This window comes from Canis aureus, chromosome 11 (genome assembly GCF_053574225.1).
Source record: "Canis aureus isolate CA01 chromosome 11, VMU_Caureus_v.1.0, whole genome shotgun sequence".
NCBI lineage: Eukaryota > Metazoa > Chordata > Mammalia > Carnivora > Canidae > Canis > Canis aureus.
The window spans coordinates 60,177,502-60,192,596 of record NC_135621.1 but is presented as its reverse complement, the minus strand read 5'-3'; the positions used below and the strand labels follow the sequence as shown (position 1 = coordinate 60,192,596).

The window sequence follows — 15,095 nt, the reverse complement described above, 5'->3', positions numbered from 1 at the left end:
CAGGAATCTAGCAGAGGTTTTCTGAACATCAAAACGCAAGCCATGCATAAGCATGCTGTCACAAAAAGAGTTGAAGCAAGAATCCGATGGCTTTTGGAGATACCATTAACTGCAGAGAACTAGCTCTCTACTACTCTTACATCAGCAAAAAATTAATTTTTTGCTTAAGTCACTGATGTGATGGTATCTGCTGCGCGCAGCCAAATGCAATTTATAGCCTATACACATGAATACAGGAAATGGGCTTTACCAAATTACTAAGGTAAAGGAAATTCTTAGTATGACAAGGAGTTGCATAATGACAGCTTTATATCTAAGAGAGCAATCAGTCCATATTAGAACAGGAAGACAGAGGTATACCTCCCAGAGAAAACAGAACTGACAGATAAACTGATGTCTTTGACATATTAAAACAGGTTTTCTAAATCTGCCAGTGAATTTACACATAAAATGAAGCAAACACATACGTATACACATAATGTGGTCATTAACTCCCAATAAAAACAAAATCTGTACGGAAAGAGTAAGATAATTGAATAATGTGTAATTTCAGTGGTAAACAATATTTAAAAGCAAAAGTCACCACTTAGAAGATGAAATTAGTAGTTCTCAAATGGAGGAAATTTTGTCCTCCAGGGGATATTTCACAATGCCTATAGATATTTTTGGTTATTATAGCTGGGATTTATTACAGGCATCCGGTGGGTAGATGCAGGGATGCTGCTAAACATCTACAGTGTACAGCACAGCGTCTCAAAATAAAGAATCATCCAGCCCCAAATGTCAACAGTGCTGAGACTGAGAAACCTTAGGGAATGGTTATACATTAGAAACTCACAAAAATGACTTAAAAATTGTAATTTTGAGAAGATAAAGTATAGGTGTTTGGTCTGTGTGTATGTGTATGTATATGCATGTATAAGAGTATAATAGAATTAAAGCCCATCTTTATTACTATTAAATCAATTCATAATAGCTAAAACTAAAGATCAAAAATAGACATTTAAATATATTATTTAGAAATATGAAGGTAAACACTTGTCTCAACTTAAAGCAAGGAGGGTGGCTGCTTCTATATAGTGGGAGTACAAGATAAGGAGGAACAGGGAAGGATATGCTGCTGCTTTTTCTTATAAGCTGCTTCAGACCATTTGAATTCTAAAACTATATTAAATTAATACTTATAATAAACCAATATAAAGTAACAAAATTGGAAAATATAGCAATATGAATTATGGAGCCAGATTTCCTGCTCTAATGCAATGTAAATTTAATCACAACTTGTCTTGGTTAAAACAGCATTTCAGGTATGAAGATCCTCCTATTTCTTCTATATTCTTTGGCTTGATCATTAAATGAATCATTTAGCTCAGTTGTCATGTCTATTTTGCTCACCTTGTCTATTTAGTGCCCTCCATGTGGCCTCCAACAGAACATTGGTCAATAAATAATTTTCTAATTGTTATTAAATTTGGATGAAATTTTAATATTTTTTCTAGTAAGATGTATTCATAGGGAAGAATGGGTTGAAGACATCAAACAATAGCAGGGAAATTTTATGAATAAACAATTTACAAATAAATGTATTTTTCCATATATATAAGAAAGTTTACCTAAAATTATTTTGGGTTCCCACTGAGATTGCAAAAGGTAAAAAAGATTGATGACAATGAATTAGCCAATTAATCTCCTTCACTGCAGGGTAAAATACATATACACTTTGTGGAGAGTTATTTAACAATGTCTATCAAAAGCTTCAATGTACATTTATTTTAGAATCAGTAATTCCACTGAAATTGCTGAAAATGCTTTGAAGTAATAAATGGATAAGATTCTAAAGATTTATGTACAAAGATATTTATCTTAAGATTATTGATGGAAGTAAAACATCTTAGATATCTAAGAATGTAACATAAATTATAAATGAATATATTAAATTATATGCATATACTAATGAAATGCAACCCTAGATATATATTGACATGGATAGATGCTCACAGTATATTAACTGGGGGGTAAAAAATACACACACACACACACACACACACACGAAAGTACTACAGCAATCTTTCTCTGGTATAGGACTGTAGGTAATCATCATCTCTCCATACTTTCATAAAATTTCTAATTTATATTTCATCACAAAAACATGTTTTTATAGTTTTTTAATGCTATTTGTTTTGAAAAAATCTTGCCCCACAACCAAATTTCCAGGCTGAGGGATTCCTAGATCTCAACTAAACTGCAGCATAGAGGCCACTGATAAAATCGAGTCCAAAGAAACCATCTTCCAGCTGTCCTGCCCACTTCCCTAGGTCTTCTCTCATCTCCTCTCCATCTCTTCAGAGCCTGTGGAAGAGCTCTGCAACATTTTTCAACACTACAATCAATAACTTACACATTGAGTAACAAAATTAAGAGGGATGTTCTGGTAGAAGGGGAGTGAGAAGTACTCAATAAACAATATTTTCATTTATTAAAGGTGCCTTTGCCAGGAAATCACAGATCTAAATGCTCATAAAGCAGTGCTTTCCTTTGACTTTGTAATTATATTCTATAAATTTATCGTAACAAACTATGTAAGTGGACAATTATTCAAGAATGTAATCACATTTGACCCACCCCTACAATTTGCAAGGCCCAAAGCAAGAATACAAATGAAGCCCACATACCACATGTCTGAATACTTAAAAATTATAAACCAAGCTAACTATTAAATAAAAATATTTTTCTTTTGCTTTGATAAATCTACCTTCATGATTTTTTTAGAAATGGAAAAATATGTATAAAACTATTTTTATATGACTAAAATTAGGAAAACATCAAAGATGATTGAATATAATCAATACTGTGTATATGTTCATATATATTCCAACATAGTTTTACCTTTATTCCATCAAAACCACAAATTATTTTTATAAGCAATATTATATTATTTTTGCTCTACTGATTGGAATGACCTAAGAGTTAAAGTATAAAATGTCACTATATTCAGAGCATCCAAATTTTCAATATATTTTTATCAAACATGTAAATTAAAGAAAAAAATTAATCATTATAGTAATATGGTTTAATATTGCAAACCGACTCTTAGCTGTTATGCAAATGCTGAAAATTGTGTACTATTTTTGAATGCCTCCAGAACCAAGAATTAGAACACAGAGGAACAGACTATAGATGCTCAGAACTGCTTGGAATGATACATTGTCAGGCAAAAAATCTAAGATATTTTTCCATGTGAGAGAAAGAATTTGACAAGTTAATTAACATCTTTCTATTTTTTTTTTTTACCTAACCACTTGCTCAGATCAGTCCTGCACTTTGAAGGTATATCCATCTATGATTTTGACAATGGCCTGACACACAAAACTGCATGGCTTTCAGACACTGTCCTTTTTTATTTCAAGGACATGGTACATGAGATGAAGAGAAGCATTTCTCTGGAGACTGAATGGTATTTCACAAAAGAGGAAGTTTAGGTTCACTGCCTGTGCTATGAGAGCAGTACGTTCCAGATCCCTGATTAACAGCACTGCCCACACATCCTTTAATAAACTTGTGAGAAGGTGTGCTTGTACTTGATGAACCTACAGATATGTATCTTGAAATTCATCAGTAGCATCCTAAGTGATGAATCCAATAGAATATGAAAACATCATCTCTATGTGATCCCAATGGACTCCTCCCAATTCCTTGAAACTCTGCCTTTCCTAAACTTCCAATGGCAGTACTCTTCCATTTTCCCAACTCTTTCTACTTTTTATGTTTCCTTGACTGAAAACAGGTTAATGATAGCAGTTTATAAGACCAATAAACTTTATTATATAATATTATTATATAATACATAGAAGGATGTTATATATAACATATATTATATAATACATAGAAGGATGGATGCACCAATGGATCAACAGATTAATGGATCAATGGTTGGGTAAGTAGATGGGTGAAACAAGATACTGATTTGAACTGGGACACTAGGTTTTATTCTCTATTTGGCTGGTTAACTACTGTGTGTTTATGTTTGTATGCATGCATGTATATGCAAAGTGTTTGTGTTTCAGTAATTGAGCATTTTGGCCTTATATATGCAGAAAACAGAGTACATAACAACTAGGGATTATAATTTAGGAGTGAAATAATATAAAAGAATAAATCTGTAACCCTTGACATTCTGATTAAATACTACGAACAACAAACTTCTATTATTTCTATTAATAGGATATCAGGCAATTGAGAAAAATGTTCATTTTTATATTAAATAAATATATCTATATAAAACATATCAATATAAAATCTTGTAATGTTGACATTCAGGATATATACATTAAACAAACATATATATACTCATATTTTATATATATATGCACACCCGATGAATGTCAACATTGCAATATTTTTAAAACATGAAAGCATCTCCCAAACTATATTCTACATATTCCACAAGGCTGATTCATTACTTTCAACAAATATCTCATGACCTACTATGTGTCCAGTAAATTTAAACCATTAGAGTTACAAAAAGGAAAAAAAAAGTCTTTTAATTATTTCCTCAAAAAATAGTCTTTTAGTTATTTACTAATGAGGTTTTAAATTTGTTCATATGATCTTACACATTTTTACTGAGATTATTCTAGAAATTTCATGTGTTACCATTTTAGTGTAATGTTTTTGTTCTTTTTAATGTTTATTACTGGTAAAACCAATGATTTATAGTATTTATTTTGAAAGTGTCCACATTACCAATATTCTTAGTTTTAATAGTTTTCCTCCTGATATGCTTTGCTTTGCCTAGAAAATATTAGTATCATCTGCAAACAGCACTTATAGATACTGAAAGCTTACAGTCAAATACACTCTTTTAGGTTACTAAGAAATGTTGTCTTTTCATAACTTTCTATCAACTAAAACTAATCCTAACGTACTTTTTAAAAACTGAATATATTAGATCTATTCTCTCTCAGATATTTTTGGGTGGGAATTCAATACAAAACAACTCTTCTACCACTTTTTAGCATCCATTCTTATAGTTTTCTGTTTTTCTCTCTGACCCTGCCTTGCACCACTGAATAAAATGCGTATGATGCACATTAATATTTTCTTATTCATAACTTAAGTGAAAAAGAATGTTTTAAGAAGTCACTTTTTCTTAGGCAAAGGAATTATCTAATTACACAATGAACTTAACAATACTAAGTTCAAATAACTTAATTAAGATACCAAACATATTACAGTACTATAAAGTGTTTTATTTTAAACTATAGTTTTTTTCATTACTTGGTTTTATATTTACGATTTTTCTAGTGCTAATTAAAAGCTTTATTATTTTAAATACCATGAGAATACAATGTATACTAAGAAAATACTATTATACTTATGATCCACTATAGAATTCTCTGCTACTAAGCCCCAGTTTTACAGAATTACAGTAAAATATGCAAATGTGGGCACACTTTATTCATGACACGAAATTCTGTATTCACCCTCTCTCTCCTACCTTCTCCCTCTAACTAACCAGACTTGCTAATTAAGAGGGATAAAAATGATTTTTAAAAAAAATTTTTTTTTCAAAAAAGTCTGTTTTCCCCACCTTATCTCTCATTTTTGATCTTTCCCATCCTTGGGTTTCTTATTTTCTTAAAGAACTGCATCCTACCCTAGGCATCAGCAACAAACTAGAAATTTTTTTAGTAATTGTAGGATATTTGTTAGGTCAATCAGTCAAATGGCTGAAGATACTTGGTTTTACCTTCACAGTCTTCCTCACCCACTTCCCACCCACTGTCACACAAGTACATCTATTTTTAATTCTTGGTCCCAAAGACTTTATTAAGGCACCTAATGCAGTAAGCAATTTGCCTATACAGTGATACAGGTCATTGTGTTAAGGTATTAACTAGTAGGAAAAGAAATTCTGATTTCACTAAGGTTTTGTCTAAAACTCACAAAGATTACCAGTTTAAAAAAAAATACAAAATTAAATCAGCTACTCATTTCCTTTTTTATAACAATAAATACTTGATTTGACCTTTGCCCTACTAAATTGACTGCTTCTGTGTCTCCAAAACACTGAAATAACAACTCATCCAAATAAATAAATAAAACAATCAAATTGGTGGTTTCATGCAGTCAAAACTTCATGCTGAAGTTCGGAGATAAAATAATTAAATCAACCATATACTCTGTATGCTTTTGTCTGGTTTTTTTTTTCTTATTTTGTACTGTTGGTAACAATTTGCCAATAACAATTTAGTTATTCCAAGTAAATTTTGAGGAGCTTTGAAAACTTCAAAACAATATTCATTGCTCTAAGTCTGGTCCCATTTGAGTCCCATCCTCAAAAAAAGCCAAAATTCATATAAAAATTTTTGTTTAATTTACTAATCTTACATTTCACAGACTTCTGTATTTAGCATTCTTTGTCATAACTTTATTTTTTTAAGACTTTATTTATTTATTCATGAGAGACACAGAGAGGCAGAGACATAGGCAGAGGGAGAAACAGGCTCCATGCAGGGAGCCCAATGTGGGACTCCATCCCAGGACCCCGGGATAACAACCTGAGCCCAAGGCGGATGCTCAGCCACTGGGCCACCCGGGCATCCCTCTTTGTCATAACTTTAAATCTGTCTGCAGCTCACACTGATTCCTCTACATACAGTATAAGTATAAATACACATAATGCACTTAGTTTTTTTTTTAAAAAAAGATTCATTCCCCAAATAAAATTAGCTGATTCTATTCTAGATGCATATGGAGAACAGTAAATTGTATTCTCGATAATTATAGCATAAATAACTAACATTAGTTAATATTATTACACTCAGCTCATCAAAGCAATAGTGGGAGATGGGCCCATCTGTTATCTTCATTTTACAGTAAGGGAACTAAGGTACAGAGAATTAAGTAATTTCCCTGTATTAGTCCTCTCAGGCTGCTATAACAAAATGCCATAGATTGGATGACTTATACAAAAGAAATTTATTTTCTTACAGTTTTGGGACCTAGAAGTCCAAGATCAAGTTTCCAGGTAATTCAGTGTCAAGTAGGGCTCTCTTCCTGACTTACAGACGGCTGTCTTCACTCTTGGCATCCTCCTACCGCCTTGGCTCTGTGAAGGGAAAAAGAAGAGGGAGAAGTAGTAAGAGAAAAGGAAACTCTGGTGTCTCTTCTCCTATGGATACTAATCCTGCTGCATCAGAGCCTCCTTTATGACCTCACTTAAATTTAATTACTTCGTCAGGGGACCCCTGGGTGGCTCAGCAGTTGAGCGCCTGCCTTCCACCCGTGGCGTGATCCTGGAGACCTGGGATCGATTCCCACATCGGGCTCCCTTGCATGGAGCCTGCTTCTCCCTCCCTCCCTCTCTCATGAATAAATAAATAAAATCCTAAAAAAAAAAAAAAAATCTAATTACTTCTTTAGAGGTGCCGTCTTCAAATACAGCCACACGGAGAACTAGGGCTTTAACACATGGATTTTGAGAGGACACAGCCAGTCCAGAACACTCCCTGAAGTTACACAGTTAATAAACTGCAGAACCATGATTGAAACCCCAGCAGTCGGACTCCAGAGCCTCACCTTTTAACCATTTCCATCCTTTACTGAGCTCCTTAGAGCCAAGCTTCTACTACACATTAAACAGATGAAGAATTATAGGTATCTTTTCCCCAATGGAAAAATAAATAAATAAATAAATAAACAAACAAACCTGTAATTTTACACTGGAAGGAGGAGAGTAGAAAAGCAAGCAGCCCCTATACTTGGCCCTACTCCGTGGGTGGCTTCGTGTTCCACAGGTTCGGTAAGACTTTGAGGAAACGGTTGTTCCGGAAAATGCAGGTGTAGTTTCCTTGTACGCTGCGACGGGTGGAACGGTGACGTCAAGGTGAAGGCCCCGCGCTCTCAGTCAGACATACCCAGGACCAGCCTCAGACTACGTTCTGGATCCCCCGGGTGGCAAATGAGCCGCTTCCTGCCCCGCTTCCGCCGCCGCCGGCCTGCCAGAGACACCGCTTCGTGAGTAAAAGGCAAAAAGGGAGAACGGCTCTTCCGACGTCTTCGCGACGGCTGGGATCAACTCCGCCAGGCGCCACACCAGCCGGAAGCAGGAAGCCTGGACCGGAAGTTGGGCGCCAGCGCGCAGCCCCGCGCTTTTCAGCCACGCGGCTCTTCCGGCGAGCGGCCTCTCTAGCCCTCCCCGTCTCGCCTGCTCCACCTCTCAGCCCGGCCGGTGAGAAACACAGGTGCATCCGCATCACGGTAGGTTCTTCTCTTTCCGGATTTATTGTCCTCAGGAAGAGACTATATTCATTGATCTTTTGCATAACTTTGAAACCATCTCATTTCTTTCTTTCATAAATTCTTAAATGCTCTACAGGTGTGTCCCATTAAATCTTTGCAGTGATGGGTGGATATGTGCTGTAGGTAATGCCCAACTGGATGTTTCATTTTCAACGTGGTGAACACCGGATCATAGTTTCTCAGATCGACTAAAATCATTATCATTGGCCAATGCATTCCTTTATTAGAAGTATTTAAAGTATTCTTTACGTACGAGTATGTGATTGCCTTTATTTCTACCCATACCCTCAGCCTTAAAATCAAAGCTCACCTATTTCTACAATTAAAATATATGCCAGTTCTCTCATTTGTGGAATTTGACAACACACGAATAACCTAATTGTTGTGCCCAAGATTGTGAATCCGAGAAACCACCGAGGAGCTGACACCGATGCAAACACACGAGGGTTTATTTACAAGCTCGAGCGTGGGTCCAAGTGCACCCGACACAGGGCGCAGGGACTTGGACCCCGAGACTAAGAGGCTTAGCAACTTTATAGGGGCCAGTGGCCAATGCAGGTCGGCACAAGGCGGGTACAGCACAAAATGGAGTCAGTCCTGCTCTGCTTGTCCAGGGGTAGGGGATTTTTGTTAAATTTCCTGGGTCCCACACTAATCTCCTATGCCATTATTGAAAAGCCCTAATATTCAATGACCATTAATGTATAGTTAAATCAAACCACCCTTCATACTTTATAAATGTTATGAGCTATCTGCATTTCCTTTGGTGATTTTTGACCTTTGTGATTTTGAGACATCTTCTCTAATTTAATTGACACTAACGTTAATTCCATAAAGAGAACTAGCTGATTTAAAGCAGCTGAAATCTTAACATAATTTTGAAGCCATCTTACTATATCCTGTAAAACAAGCATATGGTACTACAGAAAGCAATAGGTTGAATTTCAGCAAGAAGGATTTAAGATAAATATGATATTTCCTGATGGATATTTCCTGTTATTTTAAATTTTAAATTATAGAAGTTATAAATATCCTTTTAGAGGAATATTAAAAAGCTTTCCTTTTCCTTGATACATAGGCATCTAAATAGTGTGAACTGTGGGTGTCAAAAGTAATACTTAGAGAAGAAATGTATCCCTAAAGCTGGCAGGCCTACAGCCAACACAAAAATCTAAGCACTGTTTATAGTTATAGTAAATGCATATTTGGTCCTTGTCCCCAGTTTTCGACACAGTTTCTAAAGTCCTTGGAGTTTACTGAATGATAGGGGTGAGAAGAACATCTTTTGTTGTTTATAACAAGCCCCTTTCAGCCAGTTAATGAGGGAACTCTTGGTAGGTGCAAGGTAGCTTTAGGAGAGGGATGGTTGCGAGAGAACTCAATCGTGTACAGGACTGGAACTTTCAGCCCTACCCTCAGACCTGTGGGGAGGGAAAGACAGAAGGAGATTAATGGCCAGTAATTCAATCAGTCATGCCTGTATAATAGAGGCTCCATAAGAACTCCTTAAAAACATATGTTAACTATACTGAAATTAAAAATTTAAAAATATGAATATGAAAAAAAAAAAAAGAAACACCTAAACGACAGAATTCACAGAACTTCCGGTTGGTGAACAAATCAGAAGGTAGGAAGGAAGCATGGAAAACAGAAGTCGTAGAATCTTTGGGCCTCTTTCCCATACCTTACCCTATGCATCTCTTCCATTTGGCTGTTTTGAAGGTATATCCCTTTTAATAAACCACTAATAATGAGAAAACTGTTTTCCTGAATTCTGGGAGCCATTCTAGCAAATTATCGAACCTGAAGGGGTTATGAGAACTCCCAGTTTGTAGCCATGTTGGACAGTGTGTGGGTAATCTGGGGACCTAATACCTGTGATTGACATTTGAAGTGAGAGCAGTCTTGTAGGACTGAGTTCTTAAACTTGTGGAGTCTGACAGTAACTCTGAGGAGTTAATGCCAGAATTGAATCAAGCTGTAGGGCATCTAGTAAGTTCATGTCTTCAGAATCAGAGAATTGATTGTTAGTGTTGGAAAACACCATAGAACTCTTTAAACTTCTTTGAAGATAGTACGTCATGTAATGGGGTTAAGTATCCACCATAGCCATACTATACTTATTATTGTTGTTCAGCCTGGTCTAGGCCACCAGCACCTCTAACCCCTCAACAATCTTTTCTTTCCAGAGCAACCTGAGTGATAATGTAAATATATAAATCATCTGTTCAAAATCCTCTTCCCATAGTAAGAATACAAGCAAATGCCTTACTATGTAATAAAATATCACTCATTCCTCTCTTTACACTGCTTTTCCTTACCTCTTCTCCTCTTCCCTCCTCTTTAGCCACACTGGACTCTTGATCTTCCTCTACAAATTCCACCTTAGGGAATTCAGCCTGAAATGTTTTTCTTCAAATGGATTCCCTCGCCATATCCTTCAGGACTCTTACTCAAATATCACACCATCAGAGAGCTTTTTCCTGACCACTGCTACGAACAACAACAGCCCTTCAAACAATATGTCTTCTGTTCTTGTTTTTATTTCTTTAACAATGAAAATACAAACTACACAATGGTCTCTACCCTGCTTCTAACTAGAACACAAGCTCTGTGCTTGCAGGCACTTCATTTTGTCCCCTACTATATCTCTAGCTCCTGGACAGAACCCGTTACACACATGAATGAGCAAATATTATTTGGCAGTAGTACTAGGCAGTAGTGGAGGTAGACTATTTATTGTCATTTTTCCATACAGCTGGATTTAGTAGAAGCTACAGCTATGTGACAATGTAATACAAGACCTAAGTCAATGTTCTTAAAAAGTTTTATGGGGACCAGCTACATCACCTGAATCTGGCATTGTTAGGAGAAAGATTCTAGGTTCTGTCCTGCACAGAAAAATCAGAATCTCTGAAAATGAGAACTGAGGGCAGCCCCAGTGGCGCAGGGGTTTAGCGCCGCCTGCAGCCCGGGGTGTGATCTTGGAGACCCGGGGATCGAGTCCCGCGTCGGGCTCACTGCGTGGAGCCTGCTTCTCCCTCTGCCTGTGTCTATGCCTCTCTCTCCTTCTGTGTCTCTCATGAATAAATAAATAATCTTTTTTTAAAAAATGAGGACTGAGAAGCCAACTTCTTTGAAGAGTGCTTGGAAACTGCTGCCCTAGAGAATGAGTTTCAAGTCAGGCCTCTTTATCTCTCACTAGTCCCAAGCCCATTTCCATTTTCTTCAATCAGGGTACACACTTTGCTAAATTCCCACACAACCAATTCCACGATTTCCCCCACAGACATCCCATCACATAACCTTCACTTTGTTCCTTTGTTCATTTCAGCAGTTATGCCTTGAAAAAGTACCTATTGAAAATCCTATCCATCCTTAGAAAGCCATATCAAAAGCCCCCCTCCCCAGGATGTCTATCAGGAAAACATTAATCAGTTCTCTCATAACACTTTAATCATCAGTACTGTATATATCTATAAATTCGTGTAAATTTATGTATCATCTATAACATGGAGTTGAAAATTCAATTCTCAATATATTTGTAAGAGAATCCAAATATTGAGATGGGTTTATGTGAATATGCAAAGAATTTTGAAAGCCTTTTATTAAATATGGGGATGACCTAGATTTTTTTCCGAGTTTTTGAAAATATGGAAAACCATAAGTTGTCATGCCTTCATTCCAGTGCTGAGGCACAATTTCAGTATTTGTGAACATAGGAATAGAAAAAAATGCCACATCAACCAACACAGAGCTACTAAGTAAGCTTAGCCACACAGATACCCAAGAATTTGCATTTTCTACAAAATAATTTCTATCTTTTTAAGAAGTTCTCCCTGTGAACTGTAAACTTTTCTTCCAGTTCAGACAACTCTAGTTTGCTTGCTTTCAAATTAACAAAAAGTGAAAATATTCAGTCTTAGAAAAAAAATCTGCTAACGCAAACCATTGGAAAGTTTAATAAGTATTATTGCTCTCACTTTTTCCCTGAAGACATTCAACACAATTATTGCTAGAATTTGCCCTAGATTTTTGGTCAGCTGCTGCAAGAGAAAAATAATTCTGCCAATGGAGTTAATTAAAGCTTGTGTTAATAAACTACAATGGAGTGAAACAAAAAATGGCCAGTCATTTTCAGTATTTCTCATTGACAGCAATTACATTTATTTTTAAACATATGTAACCCCAGTGACACCATCCATAATTTTCATGTTGGATTCTCTTTCCAAGAAGACCCACTCACTTACTTCCTGATCTTTCACAGTATGTCAATCCAGACAGCCTATGAAGATGTGCTTTCCATGTTAGGATCTCATGATGCCTCCTTGGATGATTATGTATTTCTAGGTCTGCTGCATATCTCCTCAGTTTCCATTTATTAATTTCAGAGGTAAGATTCTGTTTCTTCGTCCACTTTTCCCCTTACAAAGACTCACTGTCTTAATTAAGTAAGGGCTGACATAATAAAATACTGCAGACTGGGTAGCAGAAATAACAGCCATTTATTTTCTTGCAGTTCTGGAGGCCACAAGTTCAAAATCAAGACAACATTAGGGTTGGTTTCTCCTGAGAGCATTCTTTCTGATTTCAGACAGCCACCTTCTCCCTTTCCCTTTCTCCCATGTACAAGAAGTGAGAGGGAGTAAGCTCTGGTGTCTTTTCTTCTTCTTAAAAGGACACCAAACCCTATCAAATTAGGGCCCCATCCTTATGACCTCATTCAGCCTTAATTGCCTCCTTAAAGATCCTATGTCCAAATACATCATATTGGGCATTAGCGCTTCAACATACGAACTTTTTTTGGGGGGGCGGGGGGGCCACAAATCAATCCATCACACTCACTTATTGGGTTTATTTAAACATCTAAAAATCTAGAAATTAGTTTTTCACATATTAAGAACCTCAAACAAGTTATATCTCAGCTTGAAAATATTCCTTTTATAAAACTACAGTGTTGTCAGCAGAAACCAAATAATAGCATAGAATTGTGTATTATCATATATCAGAGTATTAGAATTTCAAAAGTTAAAAATTTATTTTCCAATACTTGGGTTCATTTACAAGACCCTTATTTCAGAAACCAGAGTTCTCTCCATTTGGAGTTTTCTGCTCCAATATTAAAGCAGCTGTTAATATTCATAGCAGAAATATAAGAAAATAATACTCAATAAATCCCCTGATATCTACAAAATGAAAGTCAAATAAATCACTGTGCCCAAATTCAAGGCTACTACAATCCTAAGGTAGTCTTAGGGGAGTCAGGGTTAGACTTCCCAGGTTCAGATCCCACCCAACCCCATTTATTTTTGGATGAATAGCTGAGGACATGTTATTTGACTTCTAAGTCTCGTTCTTGCCCTCAACTCATATTTTCCTCTTAACTTCTCCTTTCTAGTTATGTCAGTATATACCTAATTCCTTATCTTTGCTCATATCGCTGCCCTACCCAGTGTTTCCTCCTTTCCTTGATTACCCCTGGTCATCCAGAAATCATCTCTAAACATTTGTTAAATACTTCATATACATACATTAAGCTCTCTGAGGTCCTCTCATTAGATTCTGCTCACTAACTGAGGTTCGTATCAGTCTGTGTTTCATCTATGCATTCATCATCTTCCTAGTTAGGTTATGGACTCCACTCTTTTTTATCACGCACAGCACGTAGCAGAGTGTACAGTACGTAGTAGATGCTCAGTAAATATCTGGTTTTTCTGTGTCATGGTCAGCTTATATATCCAGTTTATTTATGAATATTTTAACTAACCTCCCCTCCCAACTTTCAGAAAACAAGAATATTCTATTTTTGGACATCTAGTGTAGTGCCTTCAAAATAGTGAACAGTCAAAAATTGTGGAATGATTTCCTTCCATTATCAGCATATTAAGCAACAGACTAAGGACTCCTGGGAAAATGGGAAAAGCTGATCAGTGAACAGTGCCTTATGCACTTTAAAATGTGTACAGATTCACAGAGAGTGGCTTGATAAAGACAGTAGCAGTTCCTCTGTTGAGATGCCTGGAAAGAAAAGAAGGAGACTGACTGAAGGCTTTAAAGGGAAGCTGGTGAGAAATTCTAGCTCGGGCTCTAGTCCCCTAAAAGAAAAAGTTCAATGACTGCTTAACTGTGAAAAAGTCTGTAAGAGAACAGAATTATAAATGGTTTAAGGTTAATCATCATATTTAAATGACACTATTTATGAATAAAGACTTGCTCACCAATAAGACAAAGCCCATTGTATTTTATGTAACGTGTCAAAGATATGTTTTTTATTCTTATATTTCTCATACACATTAATCGATTCCTGGAATTTCCCATTCTGTCCAAGTAGTGCTCAGAGGTCTAAAAGAATCATGATCCCCATCTTTAAGTATAATTAGTCAATTGCCACAAAAGCTGAAACATGAATTTTCTAGGCATTGTATGTGCTATTGTCCTATGAAAGGCAGAAAGACGTACTTAGAAGAATGTCCTCAACCATGATTATTAAAAAATGTGTCCAGTTTCTATGTGTGTTGAGGGGGGGGGGGGAGAGGAACCTACTATAGTCGACCCAATCTAGCACTATTTTACAACTACTCCAAACCATCTAAGAGGCTAATATTTAAATAACAGACATAGCTACAGCCACAAAGCTGATAGCCAGCTTTAAAGGGTAAGCAATGTGGAAAGGCCAGGCTACCCATATATCAAACTGTCAACAAAACTGTCCTGTGAGCACTCCAGCCTCTCAGCCCATTTCTATTTCTCTCAATATCTATCTTTCTTCCATCATGTGTCGTGCTCTTCTC

At 36.2% G+C, this 15,095-nt stretch overlaps 1 protein-coding gene and 1 long non-coding RNA gene across 2 annotated transcripts in view; one reads left to right on the top strand and one right to left on the bottom strand.

The window, feature by feature from the left end:
* The window catches only part of LOC144324182 (uncharacterized), a 248,358-nt gene extending 240,786 nt beyond the window's left edge, over window positions 1-7,572 (bottom strand). Inside the window, exons 1-2 of the long non-coding RNA XR_013389606.1 lie at window positions 7,418-7,572; window positions 6,994-7,111 (exon numbers count right to left, since the gene is read on the bottom strand). This is a non-coding gene — a long non-coding RNA (uncharacterized LOC144324182). The remainder of the gene's footprint in view (window positions 1-6,993; window positions 7,112-7,417) is intronic.
* Window positions 7,573-7,645: 73 nt separating this feature from the next.
* Window positions 7,646-15,095, top strand: part of LOC144324411 (uncharacterized) — a 36,592-nt gene continuing 29,142 nt past the window's right edge. Inside the window, exons 1-3 of the mRNA XM_077915854.1 lie at window positions 7,646-7,659; window positions 7,800-7,804; window positions 7,889-8,262. Coding sequence (XP_077771980.1) covers window positions 7,646-7,659; window positions 7,800-7,804; window positions 7,889-8,262 — 393 coding nt within the window. The remainder of the gene's footprint in view (window positions 7,660-7,799; window positions 7,805-7,888; window positions 8,263-15,095) is intronic.